The 24,118-nt window shown below is 35.5% G+C and overlaps 2 protein-coding genes and 1 long non-coding RNA gene across 3 annotated transcripts in view; 2 read left to right on the top strand and 1 right to left on the bottom strand.

The window, feature by feature from the left end:
- Positions 1–24,118, top strand: part of LOC110439496 (uncharacterized) — a 484,284-nt gene that overhangs the window by 166,283 nt on the left and 293,883 nt on the right. The window lies entirely within an intron of this gene.
- LOC148682318 (uncharacterized) lies at positions 6,013–7,104 on the bottom strand. Its single transcript, XR_015942920.1, has 3 exons — positions 7,052–7,104; positions 6,224–6,340; positions 6,013–6,131 (listed from the first exon to the last, which is right to left on the bottom strand). It is a non-coding gene; the product is annotated as an uncharacterized LOC148682318 (long non-coding RNA).
- Positions 8,917–23,305, top strand: LOC137491060 (uncharacterized). The gene is made up of 5 exons (XM_087249982.2): positions 8,917–9,065; positions 13,794–14,859; positions 15,870–16,025; positions 16,715–16,813; positions 17,531–23,305. Exons 2-5 carry the CDS (start codon positions 13,813–13,815, stop codon positions 17,825–17,827), a joined length of 1,599 nt encoding a protein of 532 aa, XP_087106108.1. The 5' UTR covers positions 8,917–9,065; positions 13,794–13,812; the 3' UTR covers positions 17,828–23,305.

Below are 24,118 nucleotides of genomic sequence, written 5' to 3'. Positions count from 1 at the left end.
AGCTGAAGATATCTGTGCAGCTTCTCTGAGCACGAGTGTGTTGAAGCAAGATTTAGAGAAGTTGTTTAAGATGAAATCTGAGAGGTCTCTGAAGAATATTTACAGCAATGTTGAACCTATAAAATAAGATTAAAGATTTCTATATAAATGAGTACAGATCTCTCTGTTATATTATTATTAATTTCTATAGGATGCTGTTCAATAATATTCAATAAGTGTGTTTATACAATAGATTAGCCAGTACCAAAGGCAAAACTGAACTAATGAACAAAATAACTGAAGATCACAGTGAAGAGAAACCGCACTATAAATGATCACAATCTCCCATATGATCTGATCATAGTACTTTTGTTTGATAGTAATGTATAGTGTCTGTATGGTATCTGTAAATATTTAGTATGTGAAATTGTTGGACAACCCCCACACACACATAAAACAGCAAAATAAACATGTCTACAGCTTACTAAAAGCCTTTATGTCTGTTCATATATTTTATATAAATGCAGAGCAGCAAGACCCATGGGATTTCATCAGCCACTCACCATCAGAGTCCTCAGTGGAAGCTGAGAAGAGCAAAAGAGGAAGCCAAGCAAGAGATGCCAGAAAAAAAGGGGGAATGAAATATTGTGTTATTTTGCTGTCTGAGTATAGGCAGGTGCAGTGGGTAGCACAATCGCCTCACAGCAAGAAGGTCGCTGGTTCGAGCCTCGGCTGGGTCAGTTGGCATTTCTGTGTGGAGTTTGCATGTTCTCCCCATGTTAGCGTGGGTTTCATCCGGGTGCTCCCACAAGTCCAAAAATATGTGGTGACATTGGGTAAGCTAAAATTGTCCGTAGTGTATGTGTGTAAATGAGTGTGTATGGATGTTTCCCAGTGATGGGTTGCAGCTGGGTGGCAACACAGTGGCACAGTAGGTAGTGCTGTTTCCTCACAGCAAGAAGGTTGTTGGTTCGAGCCTCGGCTGGGTCAGTTGGCGTTTCTGCGTGGAGTTCTTCCTGCGTTCGCGTGGGTTTCCTCCGGGTGCTCCGGTTTCCCTCACAGTCCAAAGACATGCGGTACAGGTGAATTGGGTGGACTAAATTGTCCGTAGTGTATGCGTGTAAATGGGTGTGTATGGATGTTTCCCAGAGATGGGTTGCAGCTGGAAGGGCATCCACTGCGTAAAACATATGCTGGATAAGTTGGTGGTTCATTCCACTGTGGCGACCCCAGATTAACAAAAGAACAAAGCCGAAGAGAAAATGAATGAGTATAGGCAATGATAGACAGGACAATGTTTGATTAAGATGAAGTGTTTTAAAATGCTTATTTATTAAAATAAAGGTTACAAAGTAAAGAAGAAATATATTGTGTGTTTGTATATTTATTTTACTGCCTTCAAGATTTTACATTGTAAACTAAAGGGAACAAGGGGGGAACAAATGTTGTATTTACCCTTTAACTACAGGTAACAAGAGAGGTACAAAGCTTCACTTTAATTTACAACCCTCAAATGTGGTATTTACCCTGTAAGTACAGGGAACAAGGGGGTAACAAGGGAGGAACAGTGCTTCACTTTAATTTACAACCCTCAAATGTGGTATTTACCCTGTAAGTACAGGTAACAAGGGAGGAACAGTGCTTCACTTTAATTTACAACCCTCAAATGTGGTATTTACCCTGTAAGTACAGGTAACAAGGGAGGAACAGTGCTTCACTTTAATTTACAACCCTCAAATGTGGTATTTACCCTGTAAGTACAGGGAACAAGGGGGTAACAAGGGAGGAACAGTGCTTCACTTTAATTTACAACCCTCAAATGTGGTATTTACCCTGTAAGTACAGGTAACAAGGGAGGAACAGTGCTTCACTTTAATTTACAACCCTCAAATGTGGTATTTACCCTGCACTGTTAGACATTTCTGTAAATTACACAGTTATTTACTGTATTTCACCCAGTGTATTACTGCAAATTCCTTTTACGGTAAATAACTGTATTTACCGTTGCATTATGGGAATTTAGTGTGACGTCGAACAACATATACAGCGATGTACTGTATTTGTAAAAATTCGTGTATTATACTGTATTTTCCACAACTGCTTCAACGCCACCTTGCGGCGATTCGACTATGCACCACATTTTGCCTGAGGACCCTGGAGCAATTCTGGAGGACAATTTATTAGTGTGCCTGAAGAACATACTGGATTTAACAAACTTTACTCTGGTAAGCTGAGGCAGTGTTTCATTTTACAGAATGTTTTGTGGACGAGAATAGAACAAAGTAAAGTATAAAGTTGGCTATTATTATTTTCTCTGGCTTGGCGTTATTTCGCCCATTTGAGAAATATATCATCTATTAAGATGTTACCTTTATTTAATTTATTACATTAACACTACTATTACTTTAAATAAGACTGTTTATGACTATTAGCCATTGTTCTCGTCATATCTTTTTATTTATTTAAATAGGAACCGGTGTTGCAGCGGGTTTTGGTTTAGGAGGGAACCAGAGGTATGCAGACAGTTTTGGAGGACACTTAGCACGAGACAACGGTCCGGCAGAGAGTGTTTTCCCCCAGAAGAATATGAATGAAAGACCAACAAATAATCCAGGTAAAAGCGCGTATGTCTGTGCTGACAACACTCGACATTGATTTGAGCACCTCTATTAGCATTTGTTTGCTCGGCAACATTGGCTGAAGCGATCTTAAAATGGTAATGTTAACTGTTAGCTAAACTGAGCTAAGTTTATACTGAATTGGACTCAAACTCATTTTAACGTGCAACGTTTAACTTATATTGATTTATACTATATATATTAGATGTTGTGAACTTATTTTTCTCTGGTTTAGAGTAACTTATAACGTTAGCTTGAGAAAATAACATCGCGACGTAACGTAAATCTATAACGTTACAATATGCATAGAGGTAAAGTTGGTTTTATATTCGCACATTCGTTCATTTAGAAGACTCTAACGTTATACTGTTTACCATGTTACTTTGAATATTCGATCAGAATTAGCATGCCAGTATGACTTGAAATCAACATTAACACTGTTTATTTGACCGTGAGCATGTTGTACTTTGATAGTCATTAGCTGCTAAAATGATTTCGCTATTTAGAGTTTGCAAATAATACTTTTATGAAATTAAATTATTAAGGGGGAAGTCTGAATCTGCTTATATAAAACCAATTTTACCTCTATGCATTATGCTAATAACCACCTTTTTGCTATTTATTGTTTGCTAATTATTTTTTTTATCACAACTCTTGACATTTGGTTTAACATAATTGTTACCATTATATTTTTTTCTGTTTAGATATGGCACTGGCACAGCAGCAGGTTTTGTCTGAAGAAACAAACAGCATTTCAGAGGAACATCTTGATCAGCACAGCCTTATGCTTACAAAATAAGCAAGACCAGTAAGCAACCAAGGTAAACAAATAAAAAAAGTTGTGTGGAGGTTGTGGATTATAGCAAGGTATTCTTATCTGTATTTTTGGCTTTTTTATGGTCTCAATATAGAATACTGGGAGCCTGCCTGTGCAAACTGGACCTCATACAACAGTAAGTACTGTACATCTATTTGTTTCTCAATATATTAACGTTACTTTTAATACAAAATGTGTCACATGTTTAGTTGCTAGCTAAATAAAAAAATCGTTTTCCCTTTTTTATTAAACCATTTAGTAGGTTTTTTTTTTCATCTTTGTTTATAATATTTTTGAGCAGATTGAGGTCTGTCATGGGTCAGACATTTCAAAATACAATAATTAGTATTGGGATACATGCATTTGTCTATGTATTAAATGTCTTTTTCCCCATTTCATGTTGCCTAAATATTTTGTAATAAATAAAATAATACAATTTTTTGTATAAATAATTCCAGAGGATGAAACAAAATGCACAGCAACAACCAGAGTGAGCCAGAAGATAGCAGGAGAAGTACTGAAGAGAATGACAACCATGAACAACATTGAGTTATCCTTCTTTCACCAGCTAACTGAGAACTTGGATTAGGTGAGACACTCTCAATAGTTTTATTCAGTCAGTTTTAGTTTATTAGGAATACATAAAACAAATAGTCTAATCTGTCCTGCAGTGAATCAACCCATCACAAATGCTACAATGTTTTTGTAAAACCTTGTTAGGGAAAAAAATAAACAGGACATTCTGGTTAGTTATCTTTTAAACATGGTAGTGAGCAGGTTATGAGCAGGAGCCAGTTGCTCAGTACCAGCTGAAAACTACCCCAACCTAGCTGCCATGCTTCAAAATAATTAACCAGTATATGATTTATTTTTTTTAAACAAGCTTCTTCTATGCTTATGTTAGTCTGTTTGTCCTTATCCAGAGTTCTTCATAATCCTGAACTGGGCCAAATCCTGACCAGATGCTGTGGTGGTCATGGAGGAGTGAATCCTAAAAGACACACGTGATCAATGAGTTTCCGCATTGATCCAATGGGCCAGCCTGACCACCCGCTGGTGAACTTTCAAGCCTCTGGTGCCTATACTGCAGCCTTGCACAAGTTTGGCTAGAGGAGAACTGGTCGTGCCCAACTGAGCCTGGTATCTCTCAAGGGATTTTATTCTACACTTTCGTCAGTTGGTGAAGTTTGTTCCATGCCACTGTCGCCACTGGATCGCTTGGCTACGATTGGTGGATCGGTGGATTTGCTCTTCAGTGTTTGGACTTTCAGCAGTGACATTTACTGCTTCAATTCTGAAAACTGGACTGAAGCAGCTTCAATTTACAAGAACTTCTATGTTAAGCTGCTTTGACATCATTGATCTACATTGTAAAAGTGCAATAGAAATAAAGATGAATTGCATTTGAACATGTGAATTCAGACCTTGATACCAGAACTAGTAATATTTTAAAGTTGGGTTGTTTCTGAGTCGGCTAATAGTTACAAATATTTATTTTTCCAACAATATGCAATTCAGAAGTTTAAATTTTTATTGTACATGTATGTTCTAGTGCTTTGTGTGATTTATTTATTTTTAATGTGTTGATTTTATTGCTTAATGTAATTTTCACACATTTTCCTTAAATGCTTTAAGCATTATTAATGTTTTAAAGAATGGAATATTTTGTAATTGTGTCTGGTTTAATGTCAGTAGTACTTAGTACAATTGGGTTTTTTTTTCTCAACAATATGCAGGTCAGACACTTAAATTAGTTTTGTACATGTATGTTAATGTGCTTTGTCATTTTCAATGTTTTTTTTTCTTAAAATAAAATATTTTGAATGATTGAAATGTAATGTTTTTACACATTTTTAAGCTTGTTTTAAGCATCTCCAATGTTTTAAATAAAGAGTGTTTATTTTGTTAATATTTTGTAATTGTGTCTTTTTTAGGTCTATAGTATTAAAATAATATTAATAAAATTATATTATAAAATATTTAGGACAAAATTAAAAGGTTTACAGTAGCTAACTGTTAACTTAGGTTTTTACAGTAGTTAACCATTTTCAGACACTACAGTAACATGCTGTAAACGGATTTACAGTTGTATACTGTAAATCTAAAATACAGTAACTTACTGGCAACAGTGTGATGGGTTGATTCACTGCAGGACAGATTAGACTATTTGTTTTATGTATTCCTAATAAACTAAAACTGACTGAATACTGATACAATTATTGAGAGTGTCTCACCTAATCCAAGTTCTCAGTTAGCTGGTAAAAGAAGGATAACTCACTGTTGTTCATGGTTGTCATTCGCTTCACTACTTCCCCTGTCTTCTTCTGGCTCACTCTGGTTGTTGCTGTGCATTTTGTTTCATCCTCTGGAATTATTTATACAAAAAATTGTATTATTTTATTTATTACAAAATATTTAGGCAACATGAAATGGGGAAAAAGACATTTAATACATAGACAAATGCATGTATCCCAATACTAATTATTGTATTTTGAAATGACAGACCTCAATCTGCTCAAAAATATTATAAACAAAGATGAAAAAAACCCTACTAAATGGTTTAATAAAAAAGGGAAAAATATTTTTTTTATTTAGCTAGCAACTAAACATGTGACACATTTTGTATTAAAAGTAACGTTACTATATTGAGAAACAAATAGATGTACAGTACTTACTGTTGTATGAGGTCCAGTTTGCACAGGTAAGCTCCCAGTATTCTATATTGAGACCATAAAAAAGCCAAAAATACAGATAAGAATACCATGCTACAACCCACAACCTCCACACAACTTTTTTTTTATTTGTTTACCTTGGTTGCTTACTGGTCTTGCTTATTTTTTAAGCATAAGGCTGTGCTGATCAAGATGTTCCTCCGAAATGCTGTTTGTTTCTTCAGACAATACCTGCTGCTGTGCCAGTGCCATATCTAAACAGAAAAAAATATAATGGTAACAATTATGTTAAACCAAATGTCAAGAGTTGTGATAAAAAAATAATTAGCAAACAATAAATAGCAAAAAGGTGGTTATTAGCATAATGCATAGAGGTAAAATTGGTTTTATATTAGCAGATTCAGACTTCCCCCTTAATAATTTAATTTCATAAAAGTATTATTTGCAAACTCTAAATAGCGAAATCATTTTAGCAGCTAATGACTATCAAAGTACAACATGCTCACGGTCAAATAAACAGTGTTAATGTTGATTTCAAGTCATACTGGCATGCTAATTCTGATCGAATATTCAAAGTAACTTGGTAAACAGTATAGAGTCTTCTAAATGAACGAATGTGCGAATATAAAACCAACTTTACCTCTATGCATATTGTATAGATTTACGGTAACGTTCTTATAGGTTACGTCGCGATGTTATTTTCTCAAGCTAACGTTATAAGTTACTCTAGACCAGAGAAAAATAAGTTCACAACATCTAATATATATAGTATAAATCAATATAAGTTAAACGTTGCACGTTAAAATGAGTTTGAGTCCAATTCAGTATAAACTTAGCTCAGTTTAGCTAACAGTTAACATTACCATTTTAAGATCGCTTCAGCCAATGTTGCCGAGCAAACAAATGCTAATAGAGGTGCTCAAATCAATGTCGAGTGTTGTCAGCACATACAGACGCGCTTTTACCTGGATTATTTGTTGGTCTTTCATTCATATTCTTGTGGGGGAAAACACTCTCTGCCGGACCGTTGTCTCGTGCTAAGTGTCCTCCAAAACTGTCTGCATACCTCTGGTTCCCTCCTAAACCAAAACCCGCTGCAACACCGGTTCCTATGTAAATAAATAAAAAGATGACGAGAACAATGGCTAATAGTCATAAACAGTCTTATTTAAAGTAATAGTAGTGTTAATGTAATAAATTAAATAAAGGTAACATCTTAATAGATGATATATTTCTCAAATGGGCGAAATAACGCCAAGCCAGAGAAAATAATAATAGCCAACTTTATACTTTACTTTGTTCTATTCTCGTCCACAAAACATTCTGTAAAATGAAACACTGCCTCAGCTTACCAGAGTAAAGTTTGTTAAATCCAGTATGTTCTTCAGGCACACTAATAAATTGTCCTCCAGAATTGCTCCAGGGTCCTCAGGCAAAATGTGGTGCATAGTCGAATCGCCGCAAGGTGGCGTTGAAGCAGTTGTGGAAAATACAGTATAATACACGAATTTTTACAAATACAGTACATCGCTGTATATGTTGTTCGACGTCACACTAAATTCCCATAATGCAACGGTAAATACAGTTATTTACCGTAAAAGGAATTTGCAGTATTACACTGGGTGAAATACAGTAAATAACTGTGTAATTTACAGAAATGTCTAACAGTGTATAAAGCATCAGCTATACATTTACTGAAATGCAACAGTTGGCCCCCCTGTGCAAACAGCAGTAAAGATGCGAGCCTGTTTTAATCTACATTGAACCCTGACGGAAGGCCTATATCATGCAAAGTTATTTGTTGATAGTGAGTTATGGAGACATTGATGGCTTTGGTGAGATCGACGAGTAAACATAAGGTAAGTAGTGTATGGAAATATATTTTATATTATATATTTTATATATTGCAGATTTAAAATGCATACAGTATAAAATAAGGGTTCATAATTTCACAGGTTGTAAACCTTTTATTCATTAAACACCCCGTATAAAACCCAAGCACTGAATAAGAGTACTAATGTACTCACGCAGGTGCATGTACAGTACATTTGCAGATAGCAATAGGTTGTCACCATCCTTGCATAATTCTTCATATGTATACAATACTTGAAGAAAAGTACATCGTAAACGTAATATACTTACGCGGATCTTTGCTTGATAAATATCTTATTGTTACTCCCCTATTACGCATACATTATGGTTTGTTCTTTTGCAATTTAAAGAAAAGTACAACGTTATTTCACAGTACTTACGCGGTACTTTTCATGCTGAATATCTGGTTGTTACCCCCTTCTTACCCAAACATTACGGTTTGTTCCCTTATAACTACACATACGTTCATTATACTTACACAGTACGTACAGAAAAGTACACTGTAATTTCACTGTACTTACGCGGTACTTTGCGGGTTGTAAAAGAAAGCGTTACCAAAATGCTAATGTTACTTAAGTGCTACCGTATGCTACTTTATGTTATTACAAACTAACAATTAAAAAGGGATCGTATTAGTAGGATCGAATGCGAAAGTTTAATTAACAAAGTGTTGTTGTCATGACTACAGAACAGATCACGGGCTAAGTTATGCCGTGGATTGGTTCGTTAGCTAGCTCACCAGACCTGTTAGCGTTTGCTAACATCATCGCAACTCTTGCTACATTGAGGATGGATAATTTAGTAAATACAGATATGTATGTTGTATGAGTTCAGGGTGCCTTTATATCATCAGAGATCCTGTTAGTATACTGTAGCATTACTTCAGTAAATTTATCAGATTTCTCAATTTCATTTAAATTCTGCACAGTAAATTAATTAGAGATTTTTGGTTGAAATCCTTTAAAACTATTTCTACAGTATTACTGCAATAACCCCATTATTTGCCAGTAATGTTTACAGAAACATTTTGACTTTATTCTAACATACTCTTTCTTGGTATTTAGATACTCAAGTGCATTACCTGGGGTCTGCGATCTTCACAAACAGGTGAGACAAAATTTAGAATAGATACAATTACAGCTATAACTATTTTCAGGTAAGTAAAACATATTGTGAAATATCACAATCAAGAGTCTGGGCTCTATAGACTTACATTTGATGTAAATCATTTTTAATATGTTTTTATGTGTACCAATTACCTGAAGGCATATCATCTGCTGTCTGTGTCCTGCCCACAACAAAGTAAAAAAAAAAAGAACCAAATAGGGCAGTTTCTAATTATCAATCTTTTTCTAAAGGCTGACTGATAATTCTTGCTCACTGAACTGTCATTTGCCACTAAGATTTGCTCAATGTTTCTGTAATAAAAAGGATTTTACATGTGGTTACTAAAATCCTTCATGTAGTTAATTATACTCCACAATTAATAACTACCAAGCTTTTAAAGTGCATCATAAAAATGTGGTTTAAATTTTAAGGAAAAAATAAATTAATTAAATGTGGCTTCAGCAGCAAAGGACTACACTAATGCCTGCATGCAGGGAATTCATACAGAGACCCGAAATGGAGGTGATAGTGGGGGAAAAAAATGGGTGGAAGAAAAAAAAACTGGGTGATAGGAAAATATATATTTTTGAGTTTTTGCGTTCCCTTGAAAAGATGTTTTGCGAGGAAATGCAAAGTTGTTTTGTGATCCCTCGCAAAACTGTTGTTTGACAAACCCTTCCCGTTCACTTCATACATTTCAACCCTACCATTTTTGCGGTGATTCTCCTGTATATTACTATTCTATCCCACTATCATCCTATCATATCAAGTAGTTTCCTGTATTTCCCCCACATTTTTAATATTGAAAGCACGTTTAAATGAATATAAAAATGTCTGCATTCACTTTCTTTCCATTAATACTGTGTGTCAATCATTGCCCTTCCTGTGTAATCTCTGAATCAGTGAATGCATGTATAAGCACTGACAGATCAGCTTTTATACATGCCATTTAAAGAGGGGTTAAAGTGCAGGACACTTTGGGATTTGGGTGTGTGTAAACAGACAAATACACTTAATAATATGTAAATGTATTCCTCCTGTATGTGTTTATTTTAAACACAACTTATTCTCCTAAATAAGTACAAACAGTTACTAAAGTAATCGAATGCTTTCATTCTGAATCTGTGCATTCTTACAGTGACACATGTTAACAAAGAAAACAAAATCAGAGATTCATTTGCTGCTCTTTACTTATTTGATAACAGAGGTGTCACTTTAAGAGTGCACAGATGTATAATGAAAGCATTCATCCTTCAGTCAGCGCTTATACCTGAATTCACTGATTCAGAGGTTGCATAGGAAGGACAACGAACAACGCACCACTTTAATGGAAAGAAAGTGAAGGCAGATTTTTTTATATTAATTTAAACATGCTTTCAAGATTAAAATATGGGAGAAATATGAGAAATACGTAGTGATAGAATGATATTGGAATAGAAATACAAAAGTACAAAATACTAGTGCTAAAATACAGAAGAATCCAGCTCGGCAAAAACGGGAGGATTGACATGTATGAAGTAAATAGGAAGTGTTTGTGAAACAACATTTTTAGGAGAGATCGCAAAACATCTTTTCGAGGGAACAGAAAAACTTTTCTATAATTGAAAAAGATTCTATAATTGACAGGCAACCGTAATTTAATACATATTACACTGAAAAAGAAAAAAAAATCACAGGTTTCATTAGAATTTGATGTTGTTAAAAGCAAGTGTAATAATGTATACACAACAAAGTATGTAGCTTTTTTAACATAAGTTTGCATGTTGCTTTACTATGTTTGGATTATTAATATTGGCATAACCTTGAGGGATACTTAACACTTGTAAACAAAGGGGAGTGTCCTGAAAATACTGAAAATAATTTTCTTTCTTATTTATGAACTGTAGGCAAAGATAAAATGAGTTGGCCATGCAAAAGGTGCAGTGATCACTTACCTACCAGAAGTGACATTTTGAAACATTATAGACTGCATCATGGAACCTTTGGTCATAGTCATTCATTACCATGCATTTACTTGGAATGTCCATGTTTTTTCAAAACTTGGAGTGGTTTGCATTCGCATTTGTCTCGATGCCATCTGGAAAGTCAGACACAAAGACCTGAGATTGTCCTGTCCTTTACATGCCTGGTGTGTAGGACACAAGGGTTTCCAACAGAAAGAGAATATTTTGCACATGTTGGTCATCACCTTAAAAGTAATGTGACAGTTGAATGTGTGTTTCAAGGGTGTGATTTCCAAACCAATATTTATGGAACGTTTACAGCACACAAACACAGGAAGCACACTCCTCATACTCAAAGCGATTTTAAAGAAACTGTTCTTTTTGAAAAGCCAAACCAGACACCAACTTTTGAATTAGATAACACTGGAGCCACCCAGAATGAAAATATAGATGAATGTAGTGGAGAAGGAACCAGCTCATGTGCACATTTTGTGCAAAAGGATGACAGGTACTTAATTGTGGACCATATAGCTTCTTTCCTGCATAAATTGGAAAGTGTGCATAATGTCTCAAACAGGTGTATTGATGAGTTGGTAGATGAACTGCAGTTTGTGTCATCAGCATCCATGCCAATTATCAGAGAAATTGTTGAATCACACTTGAAGAAAAACAACTGTGTCATTGACAGCACAGTTGTAACCTCTTTATTTGAGGAATTAAATGAATCCAACCCCATAAGCATGGCTTTTGATAAGGATGGGCCACTGTCATCAGCTTTCAAAAGGAGACGGCACTTTCTAAAAACATTTAACGTTGTAGAGCCAGTTGAATATGTTCTTGATCCAATTAAAAAGAAGAGTTTTCAGTATGTTCCAATCCTTGAATCATTGAAACAAATTTTAAACAACAATGATATCAGAGAACAGTTTCTGAGAGATTATGGAAACACAAGTATTCCTGCACAGTACAGATCATTCCGTGATGGTGCCTTTTATAGAGAGAGTGATTTTTATTCTGAAGAGCAGAGAATCTGCATATTCCTTTATGTAGATGATTTTGAGGTATGCAATCCCTTAGGAACATCTCGAAGGAAACACAAGATAACAGCCGTGTACTGGATCTTGGGAAATAACCCATCGTGTTATCGCTCCACACTAACTTCAGTGTATCTAGCACTTTTGTGCAAAGCTAATGATATTAAGACATTTGGATATGCAGAGGTACTCAAGCCACTCCTTGATGACATAGCTGTACTGGAATAAGATGGAATTTTGATTCCAGTCATAGGGAAAACTGTCAAAGGGTCCATCTACTGTGTAGTTGCTGACAATCTTGGTGCACATTCACTTGCTGGCCTTGTAGAAAGTTTTTCAGGAACATACATTTGCAGGTTCTGTCTAGGAGAGCATGCTGACTTTCAAGAAAAGGAAGTGAGATCAGGTGCTTTTAACATTCGAACAAAGGAGGATTATTCTCTTCATGTCAAAACACTACAAGAGAACCCTGCATTACCACACACTTTTGGTGTGAAAAGGCCCTGCCCACTGTCAGAGAAGCTAAGCCATTTTCACATGGTTGAGGGGTATCCTCCTGATATTTTGCATGACCTTTTTGAGGGGATTGTTCCCATGGAATTAGCACTGTGCTTTAGTGATTTCATAGCCAAAGGATACATCACTCTTGATGAGCTTAACAACACAATCAAATCATTTCCCTACAAGTGGGGAGATAAGACAGACAGTCCACAGCCCATTCCCATTGCATTCTCCACTCGAAAAAGTATCGGAGGTAATGCCCACGAAAACTGGACCCTCATCAGGCTGCTCCCACTAATGATAGGTCACAGGATACCTTTGAATGATCCTGCATGGGATGTAATTATGTGTCTGAAAGAGATAGTTGAACTTGTGGTAGCTCCAACTCAAAGTGAAGCAAGTATATCATCTTGATACAAAGATTTCTGAGCATCGACTCAGATTACTTGCTGCATTTCCTCAGGTTAAGTTGATCCCTAAACACCACTTTCTGGAACATTATCCAATGCTCATTAAAGTGTTTGGACCGGTCATTGGATTTTGGACTATGCGATTTGAGGGAAAACATCGTTACTTCAAACAAATTGTGAGGCATACAGGGAATTTCAGGAATGTTCTGTTTTCCCTCGCAAACAAGCATCAGTTGATGATTGCATACCACCTGCATGCAACTACAACCGTTCCCACTTTCAGTACTGCCAGAGTATCCCAGGTGCCTATAGCTGTTCTGCATACAAATGTACACAATGCAATATGAAGAGTGTCGCCGGGTCAGACTAATGTACATCTTTCTAACACGGTTACAATTTATGGAACTACATACTCTAAAGGCATGATTTTGGCCTATGGATCTACTGCTGGACTTCCAGACTTTATTGAAGTTCTTCAGATAGTAGTTCTGAGAGAAAAAGACCATTTTATTGCTAGAGTATTAATTTCCTGGTATGATGAGCACGTTCGAGGATTTGAGCTGGAGAGTACAGAGCAAGTAGTTTTTGTAGAACAGAAGGATCTCACTGATGTCTGCCCGCTTTCAGACTACAATATTGCAGTAAGGCGAATGGTGATGCTGAAGCGCCATATTTGTCTGGAATAGATACACATTTCATAAACTGTACCATTTGGTGTAGTTCAAGTGATGGGACGTATGTTTTTCAAGATTTTCACGCACATACAACAAAGAACGGTTGCTAAACAATGCCAGACTGAATGTAAAAATAACTAATATGCTGTTTTGTCTTGTTTTCAAGGCAACATTAGATCATCAAAATGGAGGCAGCTGTAAAGTTCCGTGTAATCCTGGACCATGAGATAAAGAAACTTTGTGTTCCTGAAATGCCACGTACAGTAAAAGAGTTGGAAGCAACCATAAAACAGACGTTTGAGATCTACGTGGACATAAGCCTTCAATACAAAGATCAAGATTTTGATGACTTCATTACTTTAAGTTCAACTGATGACCTGAAGGATAGGGACACACTAAAGGTAGTGTATGTCCCACCTGTCATTTTGCTAACAAAAGAGATTCCTGACCTTCAAACAGAAGATTGCTTTGTATCCAGAGCAGTGTCAGAAAATCACTTTGCGTGTCTACCATCCACATCAAGTGGCTCCATCTCTGCAGAATCAGATGACACCATACTACTCAGTCCCTGTAGCTCTGAAATGCACAAACCATGGCCAACAGAGTTTCCTATTCCAAAGTTTTCGTATAACACAGAGTTAGCGCTTCAGTATGGCAATGAGAACTTTCTCAGAGATGGTTCTCTTTTGTACAAAGAGAAGTCTTATCCTGGTATAAAGTCCAACATCCTGGAGTGTTTGGCAGAGCTCATATTTTCATACACTCCATACCCAAATGATGCACATCGATGTGCAGTAGCAGAGGCTCTCATAAAAAGGCGTCCATGTTTGAAGGAGCCAGGCTCTTTCAATGGTCTCTATGGATGGCAGCAGAGCCTAAAGTATAAAGTAGGAAATTACCGAAGCAAACTTCGAATGCATGGGATTCCAGAAGTCTTGGTGAACTCTGTAAAGCGTAAATCTTCTGAGAACAAACAACCAGCAAAAAACATCAAAAAAGCTCGGAAAGCTGAGTTAAACTACCTGCCCCCTCATCCACCTGGTCAAACGGATGATTCCCTTGAGAGTAAGAGACTAGAGTTGACTTCTGAGAACAAGAAAAAGAATAACGACAGAGTTATAAATGAGTTGATGTCAAGTACCTTCAGTTTGAGAAGACAGGAGATTGTTGGTCAAGCCCCAGGTGTCACAGATCTTCTAGAGAGATGGCCCGCCCTCTTAAAACCTTCACAGGTAGGGTAAACTTAGCAAAGCCAACTAGCTAAAATCATTGTGTGTGTGTGTGTGTGTGTGTGTGTGTGTGTGTGTGTGTGTGCGCACATGCGCGCACATGCTTGCGTATGTTATCTACTTGTGTGTCTTAATAAATACACTGTAGTACGTACTTTCAGTATCTTCATGAATTATTAATTGTTCCCTACATTATACTTTACAAACTTCATGATGGTATGGTAAATGGCCTGTAGTTGTGAAGTGCTTTTCTAGGATGGAAAAGTAAATCTAGTTTAGCTAAAAAAAATATCTAGTATACATAGCTGTACAGTAGCTGTAAAATATGCTTCTTTAACTAGAATTCTATCACTGAAAAGTTTTAAAGAAAGTTTTTAATTTGCCTATAAGAAGCTGTTTGAGGTTCATTGTCTTACAAAACAATACAACCGTACATTAGCTAAATCTTATCTTAACAGATCCTACACTTTTAAGTAATAAAATCAACCGGATATACAAAATCTACAGTAGTAAACATTTTAAGTTCAATGAAAATTGACAAAGTTGTGCTAGGACAAGAATAATGTATAGTTTTATGTTTTAGGATAATTTTGATAAAAGCTTTTGATGCCTTTAAAATGTTGATTGCAGGACAAGAAAGCTCATAATATTTACATTTGAGTGCTGATCAACTAAAAAAAATTTAACTCTGACAATTTTAAGAAAGATGAGGGGTGTGGAAGGAAGAGAGAGGAGGGCGGGAGAGGAAAGTAGGATATGGAAGGAGTGCAGAGGAGAATAGTACAGAAGGAGAAACAAGTAAACTGTACAAAAAGCTATAGACTTGACTGAAAACTGAATTTTATTCTTAAAAAATAAATGCATATTAAATATGTTCCTTAACTGCTTGACACAGTCTATCTTTTTGATTTGATAGGTAAAAAGCACATTTGCATATACAACTCATGTTGTTTAAATCACAGTAAAAACATCACATTTGGTTTGTAATTAAGATGATCTACGTCTGTTTGCAGATCTGTGAAGAGTTCTTGAGAATCAATGGCATATCACTTGAGTCAACATTTATGTCACAGCTGGACAGACATACCCCAAGGATGTTGTCACTTTTCAATGAAAAGGGAGGAGCAGTTGGTCAAAGAATCAAGGTCGAAATGATGAAACTCATCCAGGTAAGAGGGAAAAAAGGAACTTGTGTTTTCATCCAAATGTATTTTCTATTATGTACTTAATCATCAATATGAGAAAGAAGGTGGTGTATACAGTATGTGTTTGCAGCATATGTTAAAATAAACTGAGTGAGTTATTAAAGTCTAACTCATTGTGAGCACATTCATACTACCCATGAACTAATCAGTGGAAATGTATGTTTGAACATTCAGTGAAGTTACACTTTCTCTGTGTACTTCAGGTCTGTTGGTCTGTCTGTAATGGATATGCTGTCTGAATATATTTGTAAATGAATGAGTGATGCAATTCCCTGGTCTCCCTTTTTCATGATTGTATCTTGCTCCTAAACATTATTTTTTTGCTTATAAATAGTCAATTTAAACATATTTAAGAAAACTTTTAAGGTGAGAAATAGACTGTTCTTACTTGATTCATATTGTTAAATACAGCCTACTTGGAAAGATACATCTCAATTTTGTAATCTGTTCCACTTCACTTTAAATAAACAACATGCACCTATATTTTTCTTTATGATATGCTTGTGGTTGTGAGATCTTGTAGTATAGTATTGTATAGTAGGATATTTGACAAGAATTGAATGATTAGTTTAAATACAGAGTGGATGTGGTTACAGATGTGGTTTGTGTTGTCATCCAGCTGTGAATTTTGATCATATTTTACTTTTTGACAGGATCCATCTGCCTCTGTAGACAAAAGGAGAGAAGTGGTTCTGAGATGCCTGGTAGAGTATATGGGAGAGAGACAAGAAGATCTCATCAGTGTCTACCATGTATGTATTGGCCTTAAATCTACTTTTCAATTTTTTTTTTCTGTTTGTATTGATATTGTGTTGATATGGGGTAATTGCTTTTGCTCTTGAAGGATGGGTCACCTAAAACTAAATATTCTGTCATCATTTACTCACAATAACTTCAAATTTTTATGAGTTTCTTTCTTCTGTCAAACACAAAATAAATCATTTTGAAAAAAAGCTGAAAACCTTTAACCATTGACTTCCATAATAGGAAAAACAAATACTATAGAAGTCAATGGTTACAGGTTTTCAGCTTTCTTGAATATGTTGTTTTGACTTAAACTAAAATAACTCATGGTGGTTTGAAACCACTTGAGGGTGAGTAATTTTACATTTTTGGGTGAACTATCGCTTTAATGTGATGATCAAAGTAGTACAGGAAAGGAATATATATATATATATATATATATATATATATATATATATATATATATATATATATATATATATATATATTTTATTGTAATGTAAGCTTTGAACCAGAAAAATGCAACACACTTGCTAGATCATGATAGCATTGAAATTTCCTTGGTCTGCATTATTTTGGTCTCATGCTGTAGTCACAGAGCCCGCGGAGTATCCACCTTTATGAACAAAGTACAATGTAGAATTTTTGTTCTATGTGTCTGCTAAATTCATCTCATTACCTGTCCCACTAACTCTGACCAAATAATTTTTTGTCTCCACCAATAGAGCTGTGAGGAAACAGAGGTCCATGCTGAGCTTGGCAGCTGTCCACTGAAGATTTACATGTGCCATCAGCCCGACACGATTGGCATCATCATAGAAGGACAGCCCGTGGTCAGAGGTTTGCCAAACCTGGCAAAAGCATGCTGCCTACTTTTTGGACTGACATATGCCATTGACCTGAAGTATCCATCTAAACTGATGTATACGTTTGAGATTTACCAGAGGCTGTTTGTGGGATTGGACCCCATGCGTCCTAAGTCATCACCCAAGTATGCAAAACTTCTCACCAAATTATCTTAGATAGAATTCTTCGTGGATATGGCATTTTCTGCCATAATTTGAAAAAAAAGTTTACCAAATACCAAGTGAAACGTACTGTAATCAGAAAATCTGTTAATATTTGTTCAGGGTGATAAAAATATTTGTTTTAAGAATTTATTTTTTTATCTCAATACCCAGGTAACTCTGGCAATATAATTTTCTAATTTCCATTGTTATTTTTTCCTCTGTGTTTATTCTTCAGTGCCTTAAATTCATGTGGACTTTGGATTGTGTTCTTTGTCAGTCATTACCTCACGAGGTATATACTGTACACAGCAGTGTTTTGGCACAATTTGGGAGTTCTTAAAAAATCATAGTAGTTCAAATTATAGAAATACTCTATTCGTTTTTGACATTGTCAACGTTCCAGTGTGATAAAAGGTCATAAGCAATTTGGATATTTGACTTGACTGTTAAGAACAAGTTGAAAATGTATGCATACCAAAGTGTTTTTGTGTGAATTTGAAGCCACATTTATGACCCTTTTTGGCAGTCACTGTTAAAGATTACAATGGTTGACTTTCAATAAATGTTATGGTCTTCAATCCAACTTCTCATTTTTTCTTATTCAATAAAACTTGTAATTCTTATTGAGAGGAGAGTATGTTAATCTGTTGTTAGTTCTGTTCACTGTATAGTGCTTATAATACAGAAAGTATTATTTGTTTGAGGTTATAGCCAGAACTCAATTTAAATAAGTTAATTTATCAAATGATTAGGTTAATTTTACTAAAAACATATATTTTTTAAAACCTAATTAAAATTGAGTACAGGTTACATATTGCAAACTATAAATAAGTTACCTGTAACAAAAAAGTATGTTTATCTAACTGAGTAATTTTAGAATTATAAGTTAGCTCAACTTGATTTTGTTGCATTAGTTTTAAGTAATATTATAGAGTTTATTTTACTTAAAAAGGTCTTGAAGTTGTATCAACTTAAAACATCCGATGCAGCCACTTGCCTCACTTTTTATTAGTTAAATCAAGGTAACACTTTTTACAGTGTAGTCTTGTACCAACCAGACATCTCTGAGTACACTGGCAAATGGAAAGGTGTTTGAAAAACACAGAGCAAAATGGCTGTGGACACTTGTGACATGATCTTTTTGCCCAGGATTTACTGAGAACTGAAAAAGCTACATTTGTTCAGAGACATTCAAAAGAGACACTAACAAGAGATTGATGAACTGTTCAAAGAGAAAAAAAAGCTCCACCAGAACTTTACATCAGCTGAGTCAAAGTAAGAAGCCAGCCCAAAGAGAGAGGGGGAAACACTGTGCCCTGACATGAAGGAATTTCAGGACACCACAGAAGCACCAATTTGTGAGCTATAGTTGTCTCAGGTTGCGAGGGGGGATAGTCTGACAGTCCATCTCAAAGTAGCTCCTAAAGTCCAAATTAAGTTAATGCATTACAGAAGGAAATTAAGAACAAAAGTTTAGCTACCCATTCTTGTATCAAATCAGACTCCTGTCAATTTGAGAGAAATTATTATCATGCAAATTTTTAAGTAAAAAAAAAAGTGTTATAAGGTAATTTTAAGGTGAAACTTTAAATGATGAAATTATATATTATGATGAATGGTAAATAATTTGAGTTTAAGTTTCAGTAGGCTTAATAAAAGTTCCTTAAACATAGAATGATAAATTACAATGCAGGGTGGTGACTAAAGAAAAAGCTTTTGATAAGGCAATACATAATTTGGAGAATAAATAAGAATGGAACTAAGTATTTAAGTTCAAATTAAGTAAAGGAAAATCTTAACATAATTGTATTGTGAATGGCCTAAATCAAGATTGGATATTGAAAACTGGAAAAATTCAAATCTAGAAAAATGATTTATAGTTAAAGGAAAGATTGAAATAACAATTTGAAATAAATTCATAGGACATAAGGTCAGAAAGTAACAGTTCTAAATTGCTATGAGAAAAATTGAAAGAGAACAGTGTTTAAGAAAAAGATAATATTTTACATGAAAACATGTGAAAAATTATTAGAAAAAAAATATTAAGGAATAATAATTAAAACAGAGCAAAGAGAAATTTACAAAGCATACAGTAAGTTTTAGTCAGCTGATAAAAAAGTGCATCAAAATTGTATGAACAACTAGTTTAATGGGAATGCCTTAGGAAATAATTATGAGCCAAACGAAAATAACTCAATGACAAAAAATGAATTAATATATAGCTCAGAAAATTGATTAGTAAAAGAAAGAAGTGTCAAGTTCCAACTAAATGATTGTCATTACAGGACTGAGATGCAGATAAAATCAGCCAGCATAGTCAGGGTTAAAATTAAATCAGATGTAGATCTGCCCAGAAAGAAAACCACTAAATGCTGAAATAGGTATTAAACACTATTGAAAAGTTTGTGTAAAAATAGGAGCAATAATATAAACATTTACTGTAATATACAATCTGTCCTAGACATTTCTATTTAAATTTAAAGGAGTAATAAATTATAAGTAACTAATAATATTTAATTGTAGTTAATTTGATAATTAAAATAAATGGTTAATCAAGACAGATAAAAGAGGCTTAATGTTGATAATATGATTTAAGAGCAATCAATAGGAGAAGATTTTCCAGCTGAAGTTCATATTGTATGTGGAGATATGTTCTTTTGGATGGTAAATATATTAAGTGCTTAGTTTCTATTGAGTTTATTTTAGGTAACTGCCAGAGGAGGGTAGAAACTTGTTTGTACTTGTGTAGCTTGATGACTAGCATATACTGTATACACCAGAATGCATAAAGGGTTATAATAAGGGAGAAGATCTTAGGATGGACACTGTCACAATATGTGGATGATTGAATTATCTGCAACTTCACAAAGATCTAGTTCAATTAAAAGACTTGACTGGAGACCATTGCTCCAAACAGTGAGATATGATGACTATAAGAGCCATAAGTTCATTGTTTTATTTATGTTAAATTGATAATAATGTAAAAGGCAAACTTGAAAATATTTTACTAAAAGTAATTTAATTTAATATAAAGTATATGCTGATGTCACTTCCGGTAAGGAAGAAGTTGTGTCATGAAGATGGAAGCAAGACAGTTTTTTGACCGTGTATTATAGTTCAGTTAAGTTGTTATTAAACATGTTCGAAATGACATCACTGGACTGTCTTATGTTACCCGCGTTCAAATCCTGCTAATTCAAAGAGAGAAACAAGACAAGAAGAGACGGATCGATGGCACATACAATTTAGTCAAAAAACTTGCTCTATGGATATGAAAATGAAGGAGCGCACGTGGCACGTTATGACGGACGGAGATTCATCTCTAAACTATCGTCTTTGAGTGATCTGAAATGACTCGCGATCGTGGATTATAAATAGTGGATGATATTTCTCCGGTGGATTTAAAGCTGTTTTGCAGGAAGGAACGTGACTGACACGTATGAAACGTTGCATAACAGTAAGGTAACGGACTCTGATTCGGCTATATGATGACTCAATGCATATTTGAAGAAGCTGAAATGCATACGGTTGATGCAGAAAAGTATTGCGTGTACTTTTAATCGTCTGCAAACAGTTTGTGCATTGATTGAATGGAGATGGCTGAAGGAAGCGAAAGTGAAACTGCAGCTTTCGAACACAAGAGGGCGCCTAAACCTACTGAAAAGGCTTTAGAGGAGAAATTGCACAGAATTATTGGATTGAGAAGAGCTAAATTATCTGCTCTTACCAGTAATATAAAAACCCTAGAAAGGTTGATGAATGATGATGAAAATCTGCAGAATGTGCACGATTTAATGCAACTTGACTTTGCACAATTGTTAGCAGAGTTTAATGATTTAAATGTTCAAGTTCAAGATCTTTTGTCTGAAGATGAAAGGATTGCAGACCAACAAAACTGGTTTCAGCCTAAAATGGACTCTTTGAATATTTTTAGGAATAAAACAGAAAACTGGATAGCTGCTGTAGCTGAGAAAAATGAGAAAAATGACAATGTGGAAATGGAGGATGATATTATGCCTCATGACAGTGCCTCACAGGTATCTTTGAACAAAAATGAGCTTAAGCAGCGGTGTGATTCAGTTACAAGTGGATCTGTTTGCTCCTCTGTATCATCTGCATATGCACAAGAAGAATCAAAACGTGCAGCTTTGCTAGCAAGGGCAGCATCATTAAAGAAAAAACAACAACTTGTTATTGAAGAGATGCAGATAAAGGCAAAAATGGAGGAACTTGAAATAGAAACAGCGCTTGCAGAAAGTGATGCCAAATTAAAGGTTCTGAAAGAATATGAGCATTCAGAGGATGGAAAAAGTAGTGTGCGGTCAAAGAAAAGAAAAGGATTCCACCATAAACAGCTTGAACTGAAAACAGAGCAGAAAGAAAGCTCACCTTCTCATTCTACTGTGGCGAAGGATAAAGCAAAGTCTGTCTCAAGTCCAAAGATACATCCAGCAACAGAACTGAACGTACAAGTACCTGGACACAGTGACTATCCACAAGCAGACAACAGCATTATTCAAGTTATGCAGAAACAAAATGACTTGACTGAGTTGTTGGTGAGACAACAAAGACAAATTCAGCTTCCTAGTAAAGACATACAAGTGTTTAGAGGGGATCCATTAACCTATAGATCCTTTATCGGGTCTTTTGAGCATACCATTGAAAATAAAACAGACAATGAAAAAGACAAGTTGTATTATCTTGAACAATACACTGCAGGAGAGCCTCAAGAGATTGTCAGAAGCTGTGAATATATGCCGTTAAGCAGAGGTTTTAAAGAAGCAAAGCGACTGCTCGAAAGGCATTATGGAGACGAGCTTATTATAGCAAGAGCTTTTATTGATAAAGTTCAAAAGTGGCCTCAAATCAAGTCTGATGATGGCAAAGCCTTGAGTGCTTATGCTTTATTCCTAATTGGATGTCGCAATACATTGGAAGATGGGGAGTCCATGGAGGAGATGGACAGTCCCACCAATATGAGAGATGTAATTTCAAAATTACCATACAAAATGAAAGAAAGGTGGCGATCAGAAGCATATGACATCAAGGAAAGACAGGGAGTAAGAGCTAGATTTACTCGTCATATACTGACGCTTGGTCAGGAACCCTCGGCGTAAGTTATTGACGCACAGGGTACCCCTTTAGCGTCACATTCAGACGTGCAGGGATTCCCTATAGAATCTGTACCTCAGCCTGAGGCGTCATAGGGAGACGCTGGAGGCTCGTATAATTCCCAATAGATGTCAACGCACTTTTTAAAACCTGATTTACGCCAATTATCGCAGTTTTCTTCTTTTAAAAATATGTAATTTTTATTTTGTTCATGAAAAGCGTCTGTAAACTGGGTCGAAACTACTGTATGAATAAACTTCGGTCCACGTGACATCACTCCACGGTGAGTTTAACGCCGCTCTGCTATTGGTCAAACTGCATCAGCGGTGAGTTCTCAGATGAGTTCAACTGTCAACATTAAATAGTATGTTAATGCTGCATAGTGTATTTTTATTGGAGATTAGTTGGTGTTTATAAATATGTTATCATTTACTTTATATTTAATGAGTAAAATTATATTCGGTTGCCCAGTTTAGGGTAACTATGCCTAATAAAACTTTGATTCATTCATATTATTTATTGTTTTTTTTTTTTACTTTAAAAAATATTACATTTCAAGTACTAAGTTTAAAGAGCCCATATTATGGGTTTTTGAAAATTCCCCTCCATGTAGTGTGTAACACAGCTCTAAGTGAAGCGAAGTATCCAGCTAAGGCTTAAATCTGTAAGAATACAGTGTTTAAAACGGTTGATTCATCTATAAAAGAGTCGACTCATAGTGCTTCAAACGAGTCGCCTTGATACCGACTCATTAGGTGTTTCGCCATGACGTACGAACGAAACCAAGTTATTCACGTGCACGCGCAAACCCGGGAGATTTCAAACCTGAGGCCCCGCCCTCTGACGCAGAAACCCAGACACACACACACACCCACAAACACACGCACACCCACAAACACACGCACACAAACATGCCGGTCGATTGAAGTCACACTGCAGATGGATATATTGAGTCTCTACCCAAAGATGAAACCTCAGCATTATAACCAAGCAGTTGGAAACTTCTGGAAGCTACATGCTACAAAGAATACTTCATCTGAGTTTGTTAAAGGAAGGATCAGTAAAGAGTAACTGATGGACGTCAGGATGGGTTTCTTCCATTTCTCAAGTGTAAGTACGTGCGGTTAAAGTTGTTGCCTCGTTTACTCTTGCTTGCAAATGTATTTAGTTGTGATTTGTTACTTGTAACCG

This window comes from Danio rerio, chromosome 4 (assembly GCF_052040795.2).
Source record: "Danio rerio strain M-AB ecotype USA chromosome 4, GRCz13ab, whole genome shotgun sequence".
In the NCBI taxonomy this organism is placed as follows: domain Eukaryota; kingdom Metazoa; phylum Chordata; class Actinopteri; order Cypriniformes; family Danionidae; genus Danio; species Danio rerio.
Note: the sequence above shows the minus strand (reverse complement) of the source record. Positions and strands in the feature narration are given on the sequence as shown.